Genomic DNA, 18,683 nt, shown 5'->3' on the forward strand with positions numbered 1-18,683 from the left:
ATGGTAGTCCTAAATGAGCACACGATGCTCTTCCACAGCTCGAGCCGTTGTGGCCGTTTCACATGCATTTCATCTCGTCTGTGCTCTTCTAGCTGTTTTTTCCAAACTGTTTCCTCGCTGCGCTGCTCTCATTAAAGTGCTTGCAACCAAATCTCAGAACACATCGTCTTTCGGTCCGACTACTGCTTAGCCTCGAGGGGCGACGGACAGGGGATATCCAGATAACGGATATCTGGGCCGAGACTTCCTCTTCCCCGTGCCAGTCATTGTTTCCAGTCCAATTAGCAATTTGAGACGCGAGACTGGAGTTGGAGAGACGACGTCTACGACCGGATTGTTTCTCAAGTAGCCAGTCGGAAAAGCTAAACCATTTCCAGACGATATCCGGGTGGCTCCTCTTCTTGTGCTCTCCACGGACTGTTTACCTGCGTCCACCCAAAGCCTGCTCAAACCCGATTGGTCAATACTCCTCGGACTACAAGCAGAAACTAGAACACTTCCGGTACCAAACTCTCGTCCTGCATTCACATGCAGATATCGGTTTATGGAGATTCCTGGTAAGCAGTATATGGCCGGATCAGGTCCAGACTAAGGATGTACTGATCCAACCTTATCTGCTGATGCAGAGTATTGACACTACTGTCAAAGTATATCTTCTGTTTTTTTCTTTACATTTACTTTTAACCGTTTGTCTCCCAGCTAAATTATTTCACAGGATCGGACTTGTAGAACTAGAGTGATGCTAGACATCTTGAATTGAAACCCAAAGCTTTATTGGCCCTCAAATAATAAAAAAACAACACGATGTGGGTCACCTGGATCATTTCTATGTTTTATGAGGTCAGAGATCACTCGCGCAGTAAAAAGTGAGCCGACCGCGACTTCACGATAACTGAAGAACAGAATGATGTCCTTCTGGATCAGCACCGGTACCGGCCCCTGGTATCCGATAGGTCCAGCCTACAGAGTAAGCTGCTGTGTGTTTACATCGTGCTGGTTCAGGTGCAGTGGAGAAGAACATACGTAGACAACCCCTCACACACACAATCCATCAGTGGTGTGTCTCCCCGGCTCTCTGGTGCATCAGGCTGTTTGGCAGCATACAGTGAACTCACAGCCCGCTCTCTCCGTCTCTAATAACGAGGCGGATTTGAGGGGAATGGGACCTGACATGTGAACAGAGGAGGGCCGATTGTGATTACAGTGCAGCGGGAGCTTTAAATAGGTGCCGGTTATGCCTCCTATTCCACAGGAGCGGGGCTGCTCGGTTAATATACGTCTTCATTTCAGTTCTGAGCTGGGTCTGTTATGAATCAAACGGCTGGTAGTGTTGAGTACATTTAGCCAATATTACATGTTGGGGATTTAGCCATTGGTCTAATCCAGAGCAACGCAGTGGAATGAGATTAAATTTCCAAATCCCCAAATTACAAGCAACCAATAAGAAGTGAAGCGATCTGGAGCTTAAAGCCCTCAATATTCCCGACAGCTGACACCAAAGAGAGGCATTAGTATTCCACTGTGCCCTGTTAGAGGACACACACACACACACACACACACACACACACACACACACACACACACACACACACACACACACACACACACACACACACACACACACACACACACACACACACACACACACAATTAACTGTCATTAATTATGTAACCACAAAATTACACACAATGCATTATATTTAAACTAGAAATGATGCAGTTAATGCAAAAATAAATTAATTATTGTTTTCCAGAAATAACATTACATTTTATTTTCAAAGATATCAGATAATTGACCTGTTCATTTGTCTGTTAATACACATTTATTTAACATCAAATGTGAAATTAAATCCAGGAGTGGACACATAAATAACTAGAAAAAAAGAAAAACATGAAAACCAGCTCCGTTGAAGTGAAAGAAACGTCAACTGTATATTTTTAGACTCTATTATTAAAAATGCACGTCTTCAGTAGGATCCAATGGGGCTGGGGGCCACAGGCAGCATAAGGAAGTCAGAAAGTGTTGAGAAATGGATAAACACACTTCTCATGGCATCTGTTGCCAGATAATTAACCAACACCCGCCTCATCCTTCAACACTGCCGGGCTTTAGATAGCATATCCGAGGTGGTTTGAGTGTCTCTGCTGCACTGAAAGGTAAAGCCGGTGATCCTTCAGACCACAACCTCTCTCTTAATTGGTTGTGTCTTTCTTCACATCTATCTATCTGCCAGCTGGCGTGTCCTCCCGTCTCCCCTCGTTACCTCCTACTATGGATTCACTTCACTTTCTCACAAACTTAACGATGAAGACTGCCTGCACGGCCTTCATTTCTCTCGAACATATGCATTTTTGTTTAGGCGTTAGATGGACTTCATCAAGTTTCAGGAGGTCTAATCTAATCCATTCTAGAACTCGGATGTCAAAAAGGAGAACATTTCTTCAAGCCTCCCGTGGAACAGGAGCGCCAGCCTGGGCCACAGCGAAGTCAGGACACAGAGAGAGAAAGAACACAGCGACTAAGCCAGGACTATTACGAGGCCACTTTTCAAATGAGAGCGAGAAGGAAAATATCATCCCATAAATCACCATAACCCTATCCATTGATACCGAGAGAGACGGAGAAAGGCACAATTGAAAGGGAAAGTGAGAAGGATTTGCAGAGGAAGTCAGGCGGTGGCGAGCAGGAGCACAGTTTTTTGCAGAACTACGGGGGCCTTTAGGTAACGTAAAAAAAAGCAAAAGCCTCTCCCTAGAGCCAGCGTTTGGTTTGTCCATTCTGGGCTCCTGTAGAAACATGGCTGTTCTCCGTGAAGAGGACCCACTCCCTATGTAGATATGAAAATCTAATCTAATGAAAACACGATTCTTAGTCTCAGAGGATTTTACACAAAGAAACTGTTGTTAATATTATGTTCCAATTCTGCTAATTGAAACGTTACATGCCGGCCCTTTAAGAGTGACAGGAAGGGAGTGAGGGAGGTCGTCCACTTGTCAAAATCAGTCAGGTTTCAAGGATTTTGCCTTCAAATGTTTTGTTGCATAATAATAAACAGCAAGAGAAAAATACAAAAAACAAAGTGTAAAAGTTAAGAAAAGAAAATATAGAAAGCAATCTGAGCTCAGTTTAAGTGGCAGTTATAAGCAGCCAGACACAACATGCACAGTGTCTCACCTCACCCGAACACAAAAGATGAATATGTTTCCCGTGGCGACAGTGATCCATTCATCTAACCTGCTGTTCATCTCACTAAATGACCTGTATGAACGCTCTCCCTCCCTCCTCCCCTTTTGCGAGTCGAGACAATGAACTTCTCCGTGGGCCCCGGCTGCTCGGCTGATAGCGCCGCGTTTTCAGATGAAAAGGGAGACAGATATTAACTGCTGGTGAGAGGATTAGACACTTCCTCCAGGAGTGTGGAAGTTGTCGTTATCAGAAGAAGAAGAGCCGGGCTTGGCTGCCCTCCATCTCATTCCATTACTCCCACAGTCGGGCTAATTATGAGCATCGCCAGCATTTACACACACTCGGCAGGAGAGACCATTAGCTCGCTGGAGTGAGCCACGGCTCTCAGTCACTACGGCAAACGGAGCTTTGTGAGTGGAAAACATGCAATTCACAATAAATTAATTTGGAAAGTTTGATTATCATAGCAATTGTAACATCGACCCGAGAGCCGGCGAGAGTTTGACTTAAAACCACAAATGGCAGTCGGGTTCATCCTCTGGGGAGCATGAATTTATGTACAAATTTCGTGGCAAATAAAAGGGATATTTTATTGACTGAAATGTCCATGCGCATACAATGTTAAAATGAGCGTAGAGGTCAACAATGTGGAACAGGAAAGTCCACGGACTCCTTGGATCTCACTTCCCTCAACCCAAACCAAAACGTGCGCTACATCACTAACAACCCTAAAGCTTGTGGAAAATACATTGGCTTTAGGGTGAGAAGGTTTGTACGTCTGGGCTTCTGGTCCCCGGATACGCACCAGAAAATGGATGGATTTAGCTCCATGAGATCCACCTGCCCTCAGCAGCTACTGTGATCACACTCAGCTGCAGACTTTACTCAAAGGCTCTGAGCTCAGGCATCATTTTAACTCCAGAAGTCACTTTGCAAAAGTCAGCGCTGCCTGAAAACTTTTTTCTTAAGCCTGCTTTCTCTCTGCAGAGGTGGATGGTGTTGAACCGAGATAAGTGCAGAGGGGGTAGAGGAGTAGATCTGCTGTGTCTGAGACAGAGACCGGGAGAGAAAGCCAGACGGCCCTGGGCCATGATGAATGGCACGGCCTAATCTAATGAGTACAAAGCACAGCAGAGCTCCTGCTTCTGCATTTTAAAAGCCACAATCCAACTCCAATCAACAACACTGCCTTGCATTTCTCAGCCCTTATCGAACTGCGGCTAATTATTGTGAACAAATAAACACAAATGCAAACAGGTTAACATACTAAAAACTAAACTGAGGAGCATATATAGTAGCCGTTTGAAAAGACAAGGATTAGGCTGAGCTTTAGTTCCATTTCTGGAAGTAAAACAGTGAAGAGCAGATGGAAAATTCACAATCTTTCTTTCCAGCTAAAGGCCACTTTTAAGAGGGAGTAAAACTAATTGCTGTTTCCAAAACTGCTTTCATTCAATTAATCTTTATTTATCTAAATGCATCTTTTAAGTACACTGACATTTCTGGCAGTAAATGAAGGTCTCAGAAACCATGTGCGGAGGAGGCACATCCAGCTCTGGATCTGGAAGAGAGCCCTCCTGCTCTTAAAGTGCCAGCACTGCTTTTTTTAGTCCCATAAAGTGTGTGTTAGAAATACAAATGTTTCACAGTCACTGCCCTGGCTAATGTCACGGTGTGTGTGTGTGTGTGTGTGTGTGTGTGTGCATAAGCAGTATTTGTGCCCTTCGGCCTCCGTGCACACTCACCTGCACAATCTCCAGCATCTCAGCTTTGCTGATGTACCCGTTTCCGTCCAGGTCGTACATGCTGAAAGCCCATTTCAACTTCTGCTCCAGCTTGCCACGCGACGTCACGCTAAGCGCGATGATGAACTCCCGAAAGTCTATTGTCCCGTCGCCGTTGGCGTCGAACGTGCGGAAGACGTGCTCGGCGAACTTGGAGGCGTCTCCGTAGGGGAAGAAGTTGCCGTAGATCTTCTTGAACTCCTCCATGGAAAGATTCCCGCTGGGGCAGTCCCTGAGGAAGCCCTTGTACCACTCCTGGATCTCATGCTCGGTGAAGTCGGTGCTCTCCAGGAGGTCCTGCATCACCTCAGGGCGGAGCTTGCTGTTCTGCTTCCCCATGTCGGTCGGTCAGGTCGGTCACTCGGCTCACAGCTGAGAGACAGAGGGAGGTAAAAGGTTGGTTTAGGATGGAAAAAACACCATTTACAGTGCAATATAGCGCTCAATTGATTTCATGAGTCACAGCTAACAGACAGAGATGAGAAGAAGAAAATCTGCCCATGATTTAAATGTATAGACCATCAATACGATAATTACTAGCTGAATGGGACTCACTCCTTTCATTCTATAGATATGTTTCAGGGTGATGCCATCCTGACATTCCAAACATTTTGCAAAGAATAAGCAGCATGTATCCGGTGAGAGCCCTGGATTTAAGTACGTTTAAAAAATAAATAAATAGTTTTGCCCGTTTTAATGAACGGCATTTAAATGAAGGGTAAAAACGTTCGTCAGGCTCCACGATCAACGCTTCTGTAGTCAGTTTTGCACTGAGAGTGTGCGACCAGTGACAGCTGATATGTTGTCGTCATGATACAATATTTAAAACAAATTAAATCACAAACACGTGTGCCGAGCCTCTTCTCCGCGAGTCCCAGCAGAGAATGTTGGCACCGATATCATTTCATTCATTCTGTGGTTGGAACTCATTCGCAGTCGGTCCTTTAAAAAGCATGTTTTGCATTATAATATGCCTTGAAATTCTACTTCACTTTGAAAGTTCAGTAATTGGTTCCACTACGGGGTGTTGGAATCCCATGCATGCATCAGTTGAATAAGCACTGCTGCGGTGTCCTGAAGTGGCTTCACTGATTTGCTCTCCAGACGTGATGCTTATCAGGACTAAAAGCCCTTTTTACTAACTATTGGAACCGTCTATGGAAAACAGCAGTGTGTACTCAGAGTACACACAATGGCATATGCCCAGCATGGGTTTAATTGGCCTATAAAATCTCACACACACACACACACACACACACACACACACACACGTCAAGAGTTATAATGGGAAATGGAGGCAGACAGACACAACGTGACGAGAGGAGCTCCAAGCGTCTGCTTTACATCTGCCCCTTTGGGTGACACAAACAGGAAGGGCCTGCTCCTGGTCTCAGGGAGATTGTGCCCTCAATACAGTGAGCAGTGTCAGCATGTGCATGCTCATATTTTAGCATGTGTTGTCATAAGCCTTTATGTAATCAAAATGGTTTAAAATGTCCCCAACATATGTTATGTGGCATGACTCCTGTATCTTAGCTTTGAGATGGCCTTCACTCTGAAAAGACTTTGTGGAAATGAGTCACTTGTGGACTGAAAACCACCTCGCAACGGGTCCTTGAATACAACGGCGCTGTAGGAAATGACAACGCATCCTCTGGAGCAGGTCATCCACAGTGTCTAGTTGACGACTACGATCTCATGGAGAGAAATTACAAAAACGAGTTACATCACAGACATTCAATTTACCAACGTCAAGGCGTCCTGCACTTCAGGTTCAACCGAGGCTTCCCCCTGTGTAGACACTCCACAATGCACGCAGTGCTATTTGAGAAGTGATAACTTATCAGAGAGTTGAATTATCCACTCTCAAAGAGTCAGATGGAAACACTTGAGTGCCCTAAAAGACTGTCAAATAACCAGCCAGGCGGTTACAGCTCTTTGGCAAACATGAAGATAAAGACTCTGGTGTCTGGGTGGGACAGAATCATAACAGAGGGCAGCTCCAGAATGTGGGCAAGAGGAGCCAACACAGCAGCAGTTTGATGCTATTCAAGCAGATAGTTAGTTGTTACTTGCAGGAGGTTTTAACGGTGTTCTCTACAGTGTAACCGGTTTCTACCCTTCCTTTTAAGTTTTCTTTCAAATTGCAAAGCACAAACAAAACAAGAAGGCAAAGAAAAACATGTGAGGCCTTCAACATTAAGGTAAAAAGACTTAATGTACAAGGCTTTTAAAATTGGAGTTAATTAATTGACAGATCTTTGGGTGACATATTTCAAGGGATCCATCGATCTGACCTTTTCACCAGTGGCACTACCTGGGCTCCGACTATCGATCTGATACCAGTGTTTGATGAATAAACTGTGTGCCTCACTGTGTGGAAGAGACTGGGATCATTATTGTATGCGCACGGCAACGTCACGCTTCACAATTCATAAATACATATGCATTGAATTGTTATTTATTATAAAAAATAATAAATTGTACACCGACGTCTTTGAGATGGACAGGAATAAAGCTGCAACAGATTGATGAAAAAATTAATTAATAGAATGAGTCAGAAAATAAATAGTGACCACTGGCCATGCCCGTTTCTCAAAGTTCAACCACTTTAAACATTTTGTCAGTCCAAATTGTGATATTGCTATTACTTTGTTTTGGGCACAAGTCGCCGCCCGATGATGGAAGGTCAAACAGAATAGCTTTAAATGAGAAAGTAAAAATAAATAAAAATAAAGACTCTAGCCTTTAAGTCATTTACTGCACTAACCGGTGTTTAGTGTGGTGCTACGGCAACGGACCCTGAAGAGTGATGACACTAATGGACTCTGACACACACACACGCACAGTGAGAACGTTAATGCTGTGTATGAATCCACTGATGAGGCGGCTCTCATGCGCTGACAGGAGAGAGGTGAGGAGACTGAAGCAGTGACCAAGACATGGAGCACATTGAAAAAGGAAAATAAATGATGTCTCTTCCCATCTTCAGCTGTCCTTAATCCATCCCTCCTCCATTTTATCCCATTCATAAGTCTTCCACCGAGCCTGTGCCTCATCTCCATACTCGTCATCCCCATTTCATCCTACACACGGACACATTTCGCTCTCTCGTGAAGCGATTTCACTGCAGTTACCATAGTAACATTCGGCAAAAAATCTCACAGCCATTTATTAGCTTCCTGGCTGAGTGTGCTGCTCATACACATACGCATGGGGACACAGAACACTTTAATCCACAGAATGGGCGATGTGTGTGTGTGTGTGTGTTGTGTCTAGGTATGTGAAGTGAGTAGCAACCGTAGACTGTATATAAAAGTAGCAACAAGTAACAAGCTGTATGAACTCAGTCATTCAAAATCCTTTCTAAGGCAGTGCGTCAACTAATAATAATAATAACAATAATAATAATAATTCAGTAGTTTAATGGTCCAACACTACAGCAGTCAAACCTGCATGCGTCCTTCATTTGAAACAGCTACTCTTTTTACATCAATAAATCATTCGTACATTAACTGAACTAGACTACTGGCAACCGGTTCCCGTTGTGTGCCACCTGATTCAGTTGAAAGATCTCTATGATTGTAGCTGTCAAAATACAACTGCTTTAAATCACAAACGTTGTTATTCTTTTATTCATTTATTAAATCAGTGAAGTTAATGATTCCTTTGACTCAAAAAAAATATATAGATTAAAATCGTAAATATGATTTGCTCTTCAGCCATATCAGCCCGCCCAAGTACAACATACACCAAAAAATATTTTTCACATTTGTTCAAAGTGACCGCTCTGCTCTCTTTCACAAGGAAGCACGGACTAGATGACCAGCCGTCGTAAAAAAAAACCGCACACAAGATTACAGGGTTCTAAAAAAAAACAACTAAACAACTGAGCCAAAACCCCGGCTGTTCCACTTTCCCAAACCTATAACACCAGCTGTTGCAGAGGGTGAAAAGGGCTTATGGTCCGGCTGCAGATGGAGAAGACCAGTAAAAAGACTGTGGACACTTCAACTGTGGAGTTGAAGTGTTAACAATCCAATTAACTAAACATTACAATAAGAAAAGGACGAGACCACCAACACTGAAAACTTTAAAACAAACAATAACAGTCTCCCAATTCATGGGCCGAGTCCATTGAGCTCTGCATTTTTAGATGCAGATCTGTCCAAAGGTTCTTTTTAAATGTGGCTAAAAAGTGAAGCTTACTAAAAAATGGTATACATCTAGATAGATTTACAATTAGCATAATATAACCAACTGCAAACTCTGGTTACATGAAACTAGCAGTTTCCTTTGGAAATGTAGACTTTGAGAGTTGACCAAGGTTATCCACTGAAGGATCCACCTTTTGGAAGATCTCATTACACAATGAGGTTGTGGGCGATGGTGCTTCCTAGCTTGCCTGGTCCGGGGGTGGAGGAGAGCTGGACCGGATTAGCAAGAGAGGAGTGTACAAAATTCTGCAGCACAGATCATCCTTCTGGCAGTCCACCCGCCAACCCAATCCGGGCTTTTGTTATGGTCATAAACTTTGGTGCATCGCCTTTTAAGTGCCTTAAATTTGCTTGTGAATTGTTTTTTTTTGTGTTTGGAGGATGCCTCTCTCATTAGGCCGCCTTGTAATGTTCGCAAACACTACATTGTACCTCACCTCCCCGACATCTGCCACTTCTTTTCTTCCTCACGACAGACCGCCAGGAGCTGCCGCGTCTCGGAGTCTTGCCACGCATCCGTATTGTTCAAATAGTCGTTTGTTCATTTCCGATGTAGATGGGATATAAGTAGAGCTCTTCACTATAGCAATCTCCCTTTCACTTCCAGGAGTACTTTGCATAACAGGTTGCTAATTTATAATTGGGTGCGTCTGTTTTTTTCTAGTTCAGCCAAAGCATCCAAGTAATGAGAGCCAATATATGCATAAACATAACAACTTCAGTTGATTTGGTTAATCTCGCTACTCACTGCAAATGGTTCATAATGGAATCCCAAATGGTGATGGTAAATATGCAATGGAAAAAAACCAAAGCGATTTGGGATGAAAGCACAGAATAACATGAGTGCTAACCACACAAAAGGGACTGATGTGAAACCACAAAGAAATGGGAAGGGGGAGTGTCAGATCTTATGGGAGGTAAGAAACATCTGTACATTTGTTTTTTTTTCCGAGTGCATGAAAGCAGCTTGAGTCTCCACACCAATGGACAGCAGCATAGATGGGAGTTGGGAGGTGAGGCAAAGAAGGACGAAGACTCTGACATGCAAACAATAGAAATTAAAAAACAAAAAGAAAGCCTACATCTGCCTCAGTAGGAAAACCCTCAGACAATTCAAGCAATTTAACAGCAATCCAGCACTCAAGCCTCTTTGTCTAAATGATATACCTTTTTTCTGTTAAGCGTGCAGTCTGACTGACAGGATAAGGGCTTTTATAATCAAAATGTTGAGCTAAAATCAGTCTGCGATGTGTATTGGTTCCAAAGAGGCGTCCAAAAGGAGAAAACCTCTCCCCTTAAACTTCCTGAGAATGCTCTGGCACTGGGAGGTCGAGGTGGGACAATACAGAGAGAGGCACTGGCAGCCGGCCAGGCAGTAGCTGGATACCGGGCGACCCAAGAGGGGGGCAGATGAGTTTGTATTACTTGGACTAAAGCCAACTTTTCCAGGCTCTGGCTCCTCCTTCTTCACTTTGACAACACTTTTGCGAGCCCATCAACACCAAACCAGACGGCAGACCAACAGCACCCGAAGTCTTGTTGGATTGACTGTGGGTCGCTAACTGGCTACAGCAACACACTTGATAGGAGGGGAGAGGGGGCGGCGACCACACGCTTCAGAGTGAACCAATGAGCACAAGATGACACACTTATTCAAGTCATTTTCATAATCAACTTAAGGGGTTATGTCATTTCATCTATCTGGCCACAGTCACTGCTGTCACTAGGCCTGTAACTATTATATAACACATTCTGTTTATTCTGTCTCGCGTGCAAGCATTTGATATGTAAATGTTTAAAGATCCAGGACAACGGTGGATCAACATTCTCAGCTGTCAGATTTGACAACAAAGTCGGTGGACTGTTGTGAGTATCCTCTTAACTTCCTCTTTGTCTCAGGAAAAGGACCCCTGCCTGTCTAATTTGTTGTGCTCCCGGCCCTAAATGGAGGTGTCTGCCTGCCTGGCATTGGACCTGGCTAGTTGGTCGGATGATCATGGGATCATGGTGTTGCGATGGCTTTAACGTCTGCCCAGTCTGACTACTGCAAGAATGTACGGTTGCTCTTAACAGTGGTCGCAGTACGAGAGACCCGGCAGTGAGGGTGAAAACAAGAGAACGGGAAAGAGAACATTTGAATTGGGTAGAGATTGAGCCTGGAGATGATTCTTATTGAAGAATTCCCCTGTGGATGTGACAAAGCTCGCTTCGCTTCCTGTGGTCAAGGAAAAATATAGAAACCGGATATAACATCACGGAAAAAAATAATAAACAGAGTGGAAATTACGTCACAGCGGAGGTCAGGGGTCAGGATTTGAACCCAGGGACGTGGGATGTGATCAGTCCAGAAAATGGTCTGGGGAGTTAAAGTTCCCCCACAGACACATTTGAAAGTATGTAGAAACATTCTGCTCCAATTCATATTTAGTTTATTCCTAAAAAAGACAATAATCCTACTAAACGGTGAGCATGGCTAATGAATAAAAAATAATGCCACAAATATTCATCTTTCATTCCTCTAACTAATATTTTAAAAAAGTCGCTGAGAATAAAACCTAAATAGAAATAACTGTACATACCCATTTACAATTTGGAATATTGTCATATTCAGAATAATAGTGCATCCCAAAACTGCACATTCTACCGTGTATGCTGTCATAACCTTCCCTCTGCTCACGTCTGGATCGTTGCACACTAGACAGCGACTGGCTTCTGAATGCGTGACGTACATCATCCACATTTCCCAGGCTACGTTTAATCAGAGCTTAATTCCATACGACTGTAATTTGATCTATAGCCACGATTGTTCACTCGTGTACAGCCTGACGTGTGAAAGTCATCAGCACAGTGATGCTTCATGTTTATTGGCGCAGCCTCAACAGCAGCTACTTGTCGGGGCATCGCAATAAACCGGTATTGACGAGAACTGTGTTATCTATAAGAATGTAATATTGATAACCTGTTAATAAAGCAAACAAGATATTATTATTGAAATAATCCTACCTTGTATCATGTTATATACACAGTTATGATTAGACTCTCTCTACCTCCATACACTTGAACTTAATTAATTTGCAGAAAAGAGAAAAAACTGACAATAATTGTGCAGTGAAAATCCGATTTCTTGACATCCATATTTTTGAGTCTTTGACAGGAAGGAGGATACCCTTAAGATGGAGGAAAGACTCTTCCGCATGAAGGTCTGCAGGTAGACAACCCCATACTGTATATCCTTTGAGAATTTATTGTACCAAAAAATAAACCTGGATGGAAACCAGCAGTGTGTGGATGGAGAGGCGTGTTTAACTGTGCAGTCCGCATTCAGTATGTTTCTGGCAATAAATTGGTTATAAATCACAAAAGATAGTCGGCCACAATGCGTTTAGATTCGGCTCAGAAGTAGAATTAGCGCCTCGTGTCCAGTTTACATCCATGTCTGTCCCAAATGTCATCACTTCATAATTTTATTCCATCAGACATTTATGTGAAGGTGTAGTAATTAGCATATGAATTCAGAGATATAGTGTTCACTGGAATAGGACGGCTCCAAGTACAATGCGAAAACATCAAATATTAGGAAAACAAAGTTGATTTAAAGCTGCTAATAAAGATGTTTTGTATCACATGAACAATAAGACTATTTGCTCGACCATTTCCACCAACGTAGCCATCCCCTTTAATGCCACAATGTCGGCAATTTTGGGAATCAACGATGACACTTTAGAGCAATATTAATACTTAATTTAATACTATATATAAATAGTTTCTATAATATTAGCATTTCACGATAGTATATACTAGATAAAGAGTTTTAAGGACAGAACAGGGCTCTTTTTTTTTTACAAAGTCAGAGTTAACACACATTGTGGAATGACTAAAGAAGAAGTCTCCATAACTGTGTATATAACTAATCACAGAGACAGCATTTGTCACGTGAGTGCCAAAGATATTCAAAAACCAGCGAGGCACCAAGTTGTGTGGGCTTATCTCCGTCTGCGTTGAGAACTGCTGCCACGACAACACACAAGCGCACAATGCAACATCCCGTCTCAACGGCATCACCTTCGTCCCCGACAGCTCGCAATAGATGCGCAGCTTCAGAAAGAAGTCTCCAAGCAGAAATATCCTCCGAGTGATCTCTACAGTGACGGCGCTCTGCTCTGCTCCTTTGGCCCTCACATGCCCCGGTGAGATCTCTGCAGGTTCTCGGTCTCGAGATCCATCACCGCCGAACTGTCACGCTGTCATTTGAGACGATCCCTTTGGGAAATAATTCACATGCTATGAAATCGGGCAGAATTCAAGATCTTCCATCTTGGCTGAGAGTTGCTTCTGGGCTTCTTTTATTTTTTTTAGCAGATCAAAATCCTTATGAAACACAATTCATACTGCCCCCCACAAAAAATATTTAATGCATGCTCTTTTTTTCTCAAATATTAATTTTCCAATAGTAATTCCCCAAAAAGATCCTATTGGTGATATTTAATTGAGTTAAGAGGGGTGAAATATGTAAAGCCCTAATATATGATGAGTGTCCAGTGTGTTCCTTCATAAAGTCTTCATGGCCTATGGCTGGACAGGGATCCTGGACCGGGTCTGAATGAGTACACTTACTAAATTAAGCCTTGAAGAAAGGGTTTTGCAAGAAGGATGAATTAAAATCAGATCAAGAGCCAAAAACATGCAGCTTTAATAAATGGTAAATGGACGTTGGGCTGTCTAGACCACTTAAAGCGATGGCCACCACATGTCAAAATACACAACATTCACTCTCATTGACACGCATACATTAATACACTGATGGCGCCAATGGCACGACACACCAATGGAGTTCTGTATTGTGCATTGGGGCGCTCCAACATGCGGACTGGAGGAGCCAGGGATTGAACCACCAGGCTTCTGATTGGAGGACGAGCTGCTCTCCCTCCACCAGATGTAACAAATGCCATTACATTTGCACTTTTTCTTTTTTTTGTTGAGTTTTGGTCTCATCTTAGTCAAAGAAAGCTATTTCAGTATATTTTTAGTCCCCCTACTTTAACCAAAATATCTTCATACATGCCATGTTGCTGGTGTAGTCCAGATACGTCCCAGATTTTGGTTGAGTATTAAAACAAAAACATTTTTGGTGAACATTATTTTATGCCGACGGTTGGTGTTTAACGACATTCGTGGCTTCTGGTCTCAGTCATGGAAGAAAAGGTCGTTGAGGAACATATCTAGTCATAGTTTCTATTCACAAAATGAACACTGCACGAAACGTAATTATGCTTTTGACAAATTGAAGTAAAAAGCATCTATAAAGTTTCGAAACGTACACTAATTATGAAAATCTTTTCATTCACTGACTGACTGGTGACGCGTGGTGTAGTGACTCAAATCCTACCGGCAGCAGGGGAGTTTTGTCCCATCAACAAGTAAAATCTAGAAAGCGACAGCTCACTCTTTTGTCTCGTGTCCAACACGACAATGTGTGTGAATTCCTCTCTGTGGCTATAAATAGAACATCTGTTTCCCATAGTTCCCCTGAACCAATGCATGGGAGCTTATGGGCCAAGATTACGCTTTAGCTGGGGGCCATCTCTCACGAGCACACTCTGCACCTCATTGGGGCTGCATGACCCCATGACCCCTTTCATGAGAGAGGCCTATTGGAGAGTGACCAGGGCCCGGCTGACCAGCTGTCCCCCCCCTGAAAACCCCCACTAACATGCATCTGTCTACAAGCTCTCACCCGACTTTGTGCGTGATGAGACAAAGGCTTTCACAGGGTAGGCAGAGTGAAATAATGTATGTGGCGCTCCTCTGGGAAACACTTGCTCAAATTGATTGATATTCCAAAACTCTATCATATCCAGTTTCATCTCTCGGTCAAACGCGGCCCAAAAAAACACAATTTCCAAATTCCTCTTGCTTTTCTGTAAATGAACTCGAACTGTAAAAAAAAAACTCTCCCGGCTGAAGACGGACACCAGGGAGCACTGCAGTTTGTCAAACGTCCAGTGAATTGTTTCATGTTTCCATAAGTATGCCTGATGTCCCATTTCTGAATTTTTTCCTCCATCACTTATGAGTTCCAGGCCAAAGCAACTGACGCTGGAGGCCACGCAGGCCATACTTTTTCCAGGAATAATTCTTATGAGATTGAAAGGGGGGGGGGAAGGGGGGGGGGGCTGCAACATTAATGATTGGTCAGCTTGAGCTGCTGCTCTGTGTTTTATCCCGTGTCTCCATTGCGTGTTGGTTGGATTGATCACATGGTGCAGGTTGAAGGCAGGTTGAAGGCATGTTTTCCTTGCCAGCAATAGAAGACAACATGGCGTGACACATCCATCTAGTGTAGCGGCGCTATGACCGCTAGCTAACCTCCAAAGAAAGGCGAAACTGTGCTCCAAGTGTCGGTTGCCTCTTCCTTTTTGTTCTGACCTTTTTTTACGGCGGGTGCAGATAAAGTAGTGAGCGATGAGCACGGTAACCACAGACCGACATTTCCACACTTCAGTCAAATGAGTGTTTCGACGGCGAGATGCACGTTGCGCAAACATTTTGAGATCCGACTGGAACATACTCTTTGACATACTAATCTAGCAGAGGGCCATTGCCATATGCATGAATGCAAAACCGCACAGGAGCTCACACTTGAACGGTGCTCGCTTTGAGTGGTCAGTGTTTATGTGAGAGACGCATTTTAAAACTTCAAGTTAAATCCATATGCTACCCAAACCTGTAATTTACACCATGGAACTTCTTTTCACTGAATAAGAGTTAAATATATTAAAGACAGAGCCCTACGCTGCTTTATACCATCTCCTGGTTTGCTTCGTCATTATTAAACAGCTGATAAAAAAGACGGAGAGGAATCCAGGCAGGAAAAACAACCAACTGCCTCCCCGAGTGTCTGTCTCTTCTCTTACATCCGGACATCTTACTCACTTGAAACTTTCCATTTCTCTCTGTTTCTGTCTCCGTCTCTGGTCGTAAATCAACTGTTACATAAACTGCCTTCAAGTTGGTTTCCACCAGTGTTACATGAGACTCCCTTTAAGTACAAAAAAGGGTGTTATAGAACCCTGCGTGGTTCTGACGATTCAGCTGAGCTTGTGTGGAGCAGAATTAAAATGTTTTCTCCAGGTTTATCTTTATTTTTTCAACAGATGTGGGAAAAGACACGCATAAAATACAAGTATAACCGTCTCTGTGGGCTCTACAGTGGGTCACCTCTGCATTCATACGTGTAGAACGGACACACACTTAGTGCTATTCATGCAAGTAGCTGCAACTGCAGAGACACATACTGGAAGCTCACAAACACACAGTCGTACCCGAGTGGCAGAGACGAGCTGTGTGCAGAGTTCTACTTGTTTATTAGTGTTTCAGTAAAAAGGTAGAAGTGCCGTCTCTTCCTGGTTTTAAAGTGATGGCGGTTTCTGAACTTAACAGACTGTTTTAGCTGTTCTATTATTTTGCCTTTGGTCACTTTGTCATTGTATCCACATTACTGATGATTATTTATTAAAAATTGTTTTTTTGTTAAGGCCCCCCCAATAGTCAACCCTAGACTTTCATCGCACTAGCAAGGTATTTGGTCAAAACACATGGTGGTATTTCCTCCATAGTGCATAGACCTGTGTAAGGTACCATCAGGCTTTGCTATTATTTGTGTTCAACAAAATGAAACAAATAAATACATACATAAGTATACCTGCAGTATTGCTGTACCAATCCTAGCCCTGTAGTGTGCCATACGGAGGTGCAAAAGAAAGTAGCACTTGATGTTGATAAATATGCACAACATCAGTGGAGAAGTTATGCCACCTTTAGATACAAGAGGAACCATCCCCGGAGAGAAAAGCTGGAAAAAGAGACAGACCTGAGCCCGGTGTGTGTTCTGTGTAAATAAAAGACAGACAACAAAATGAGCAAATACCATGGTAACCAACATGTCATCCCATTACCTCCGCTCTAATGCGAGTGTGTGCCGAGTTAGTGTGAAATGAACCAGTCGGTTTGAAGAATCCAAGACAATTTCACACAACTTATTCAAATAACTTGTTCAATGCGTGTGTGTGTGTGTGTGTGTGTGCCTCAGGGTTTTCACCTCGTTACCTTTCTCACTTCTTAAGTTTAAACGCACAAATCCTACATCCTTCAAGTAACAGTAGATTAATACATCACATTTGACATCAAATAAACAATCCAGCAAGTTCTAGCAATTTAGGTTACTTTATATTTGACCACCTCCTGCTGTTGTTAAAATATTCTGGAAAACATTCTACAACACACACACACACACACACACACACACACACACACACACACACACACACACACACACACACACACACACACACACACACACACACACACACACACACACACACACACACACACACACACACACACACACACACACACACACACACACACACACACACACACACACACACACACACACACACACACACACACACACACACACACACACACACACACACACACACACACACACACACACACACACACACACACACACACACACACACACACACAGAGAGAGAATTCTCCACTGCTGCAGGATGTCAGATAAAGCTACTGGCCATATGCTATAGGTGTGTGTGTGTCTGTATGTACATGTACATGTGGCAGTGACTCTTTCTTCAGGGTAAATACTGCCAACATACTTGTGACACACACACACACACACACAGTATTATTGTGCTAGATGGACACTCAAAATGGCTTCTTGTGGTATTCACGGAGCTCATTGCACAACAGGAAGGGACACTTCTGAATGATGATGCAGCCTCAGGCTTGCAGGACATTTGGAACTGCTTGAGGCAGACAACATGCACTGAAGGAAGATTACTACGAGCTCTACACCAGTATTTTTCTTTATTCCTTTACACACTTATAGGTCTTATTAATAAATCGTGAGTAGAGTTTCTGGACCATCTTTACTGCATCTCCACATCACCGTATATTATATTGAAAAGGTAAAACAACCATTTGAAAAACACATAAATATAATTTAAAAAAGAAAAGAAAACCAAATAAATGCATTTAGATGGAGTTAACAGGCTTAGTCTTTCCTCTCAAACAGAATGTACACAATACATGTACGACAGATATGAAATGTTAAGTTAAGAGACTGAGGAAGTGTTTGGGAATGGCTGCTTTAAACTATTGCTTGCACACACCACTGAGCCTCAAAACTCACGTTACTTTAAGTCTGCTTTTGAGATCGCTTCTGTGATTCTCAGAAAAAGAAATATATCCAGATGAAACATTTACGTCATGAAAGCAAGAGTCTTGACCATTTAGGGTTGACGAGTGCAAGATCACGACTACAGCACAACTCCTTAAAGTCCATTGTGTATTTGTCTTTATCTGACCTGATGCTATCCACTGATGGGTGCAATCAAATAGGCCATGTAAGGTATTATGTCACAACAACCCCAGAACCAAAACCGTAAATCCAGTCTAATCGGCACAGAG

At 43.1% G+C, this 18,683-nt stretch overlaps 1 protein-coding gene across 4 annotated transcripts in view; it reads right to left on the bottom strand.

Moving 5' to 3' along the window:
- LOC117728204 (neurocalcin-delta A) overlaps window positions 1-18,683 on the bottom strand; it is a 50,560-nt gene that overhangs the window by 3,088 nt on the left and 28,789 nt on the right. For all 4 annotated transcript variants that reach the window (XM_034528993.1, XM_034528992.1, XM_034528994.1 and 1 more), the window contains one exon: window positions 4,933-5,343. In XM_034528993.1, coding sequence (XP_034384884.1) covers window positions 4,933-5,310 — 378 coding nt within the window. In that variant the 5' untranslated portion in view covers window positions 5,311-5,343. The remainder of the gene's footprint in view (window positions 1-4,932; window positions 5,344-18,683) is intronic.

This window comes from Cyclopterus lumpus, chromosome 25 (assembly GCF_009769545.1).
Source record: "Cyclopterus lumpus isolate fCycLum1 chromosome 25, fCycLum1.pri, whole genome shotgun sequence".
In the NCBI taxonomy this organism is placed as follows: domain Eukaryota; kingdom Metazoa; phylum Chordata; class Actinopteri; order Perciformes; family Cyclopteridae; genus Cyclopterus; species Cyclopterus lumpus.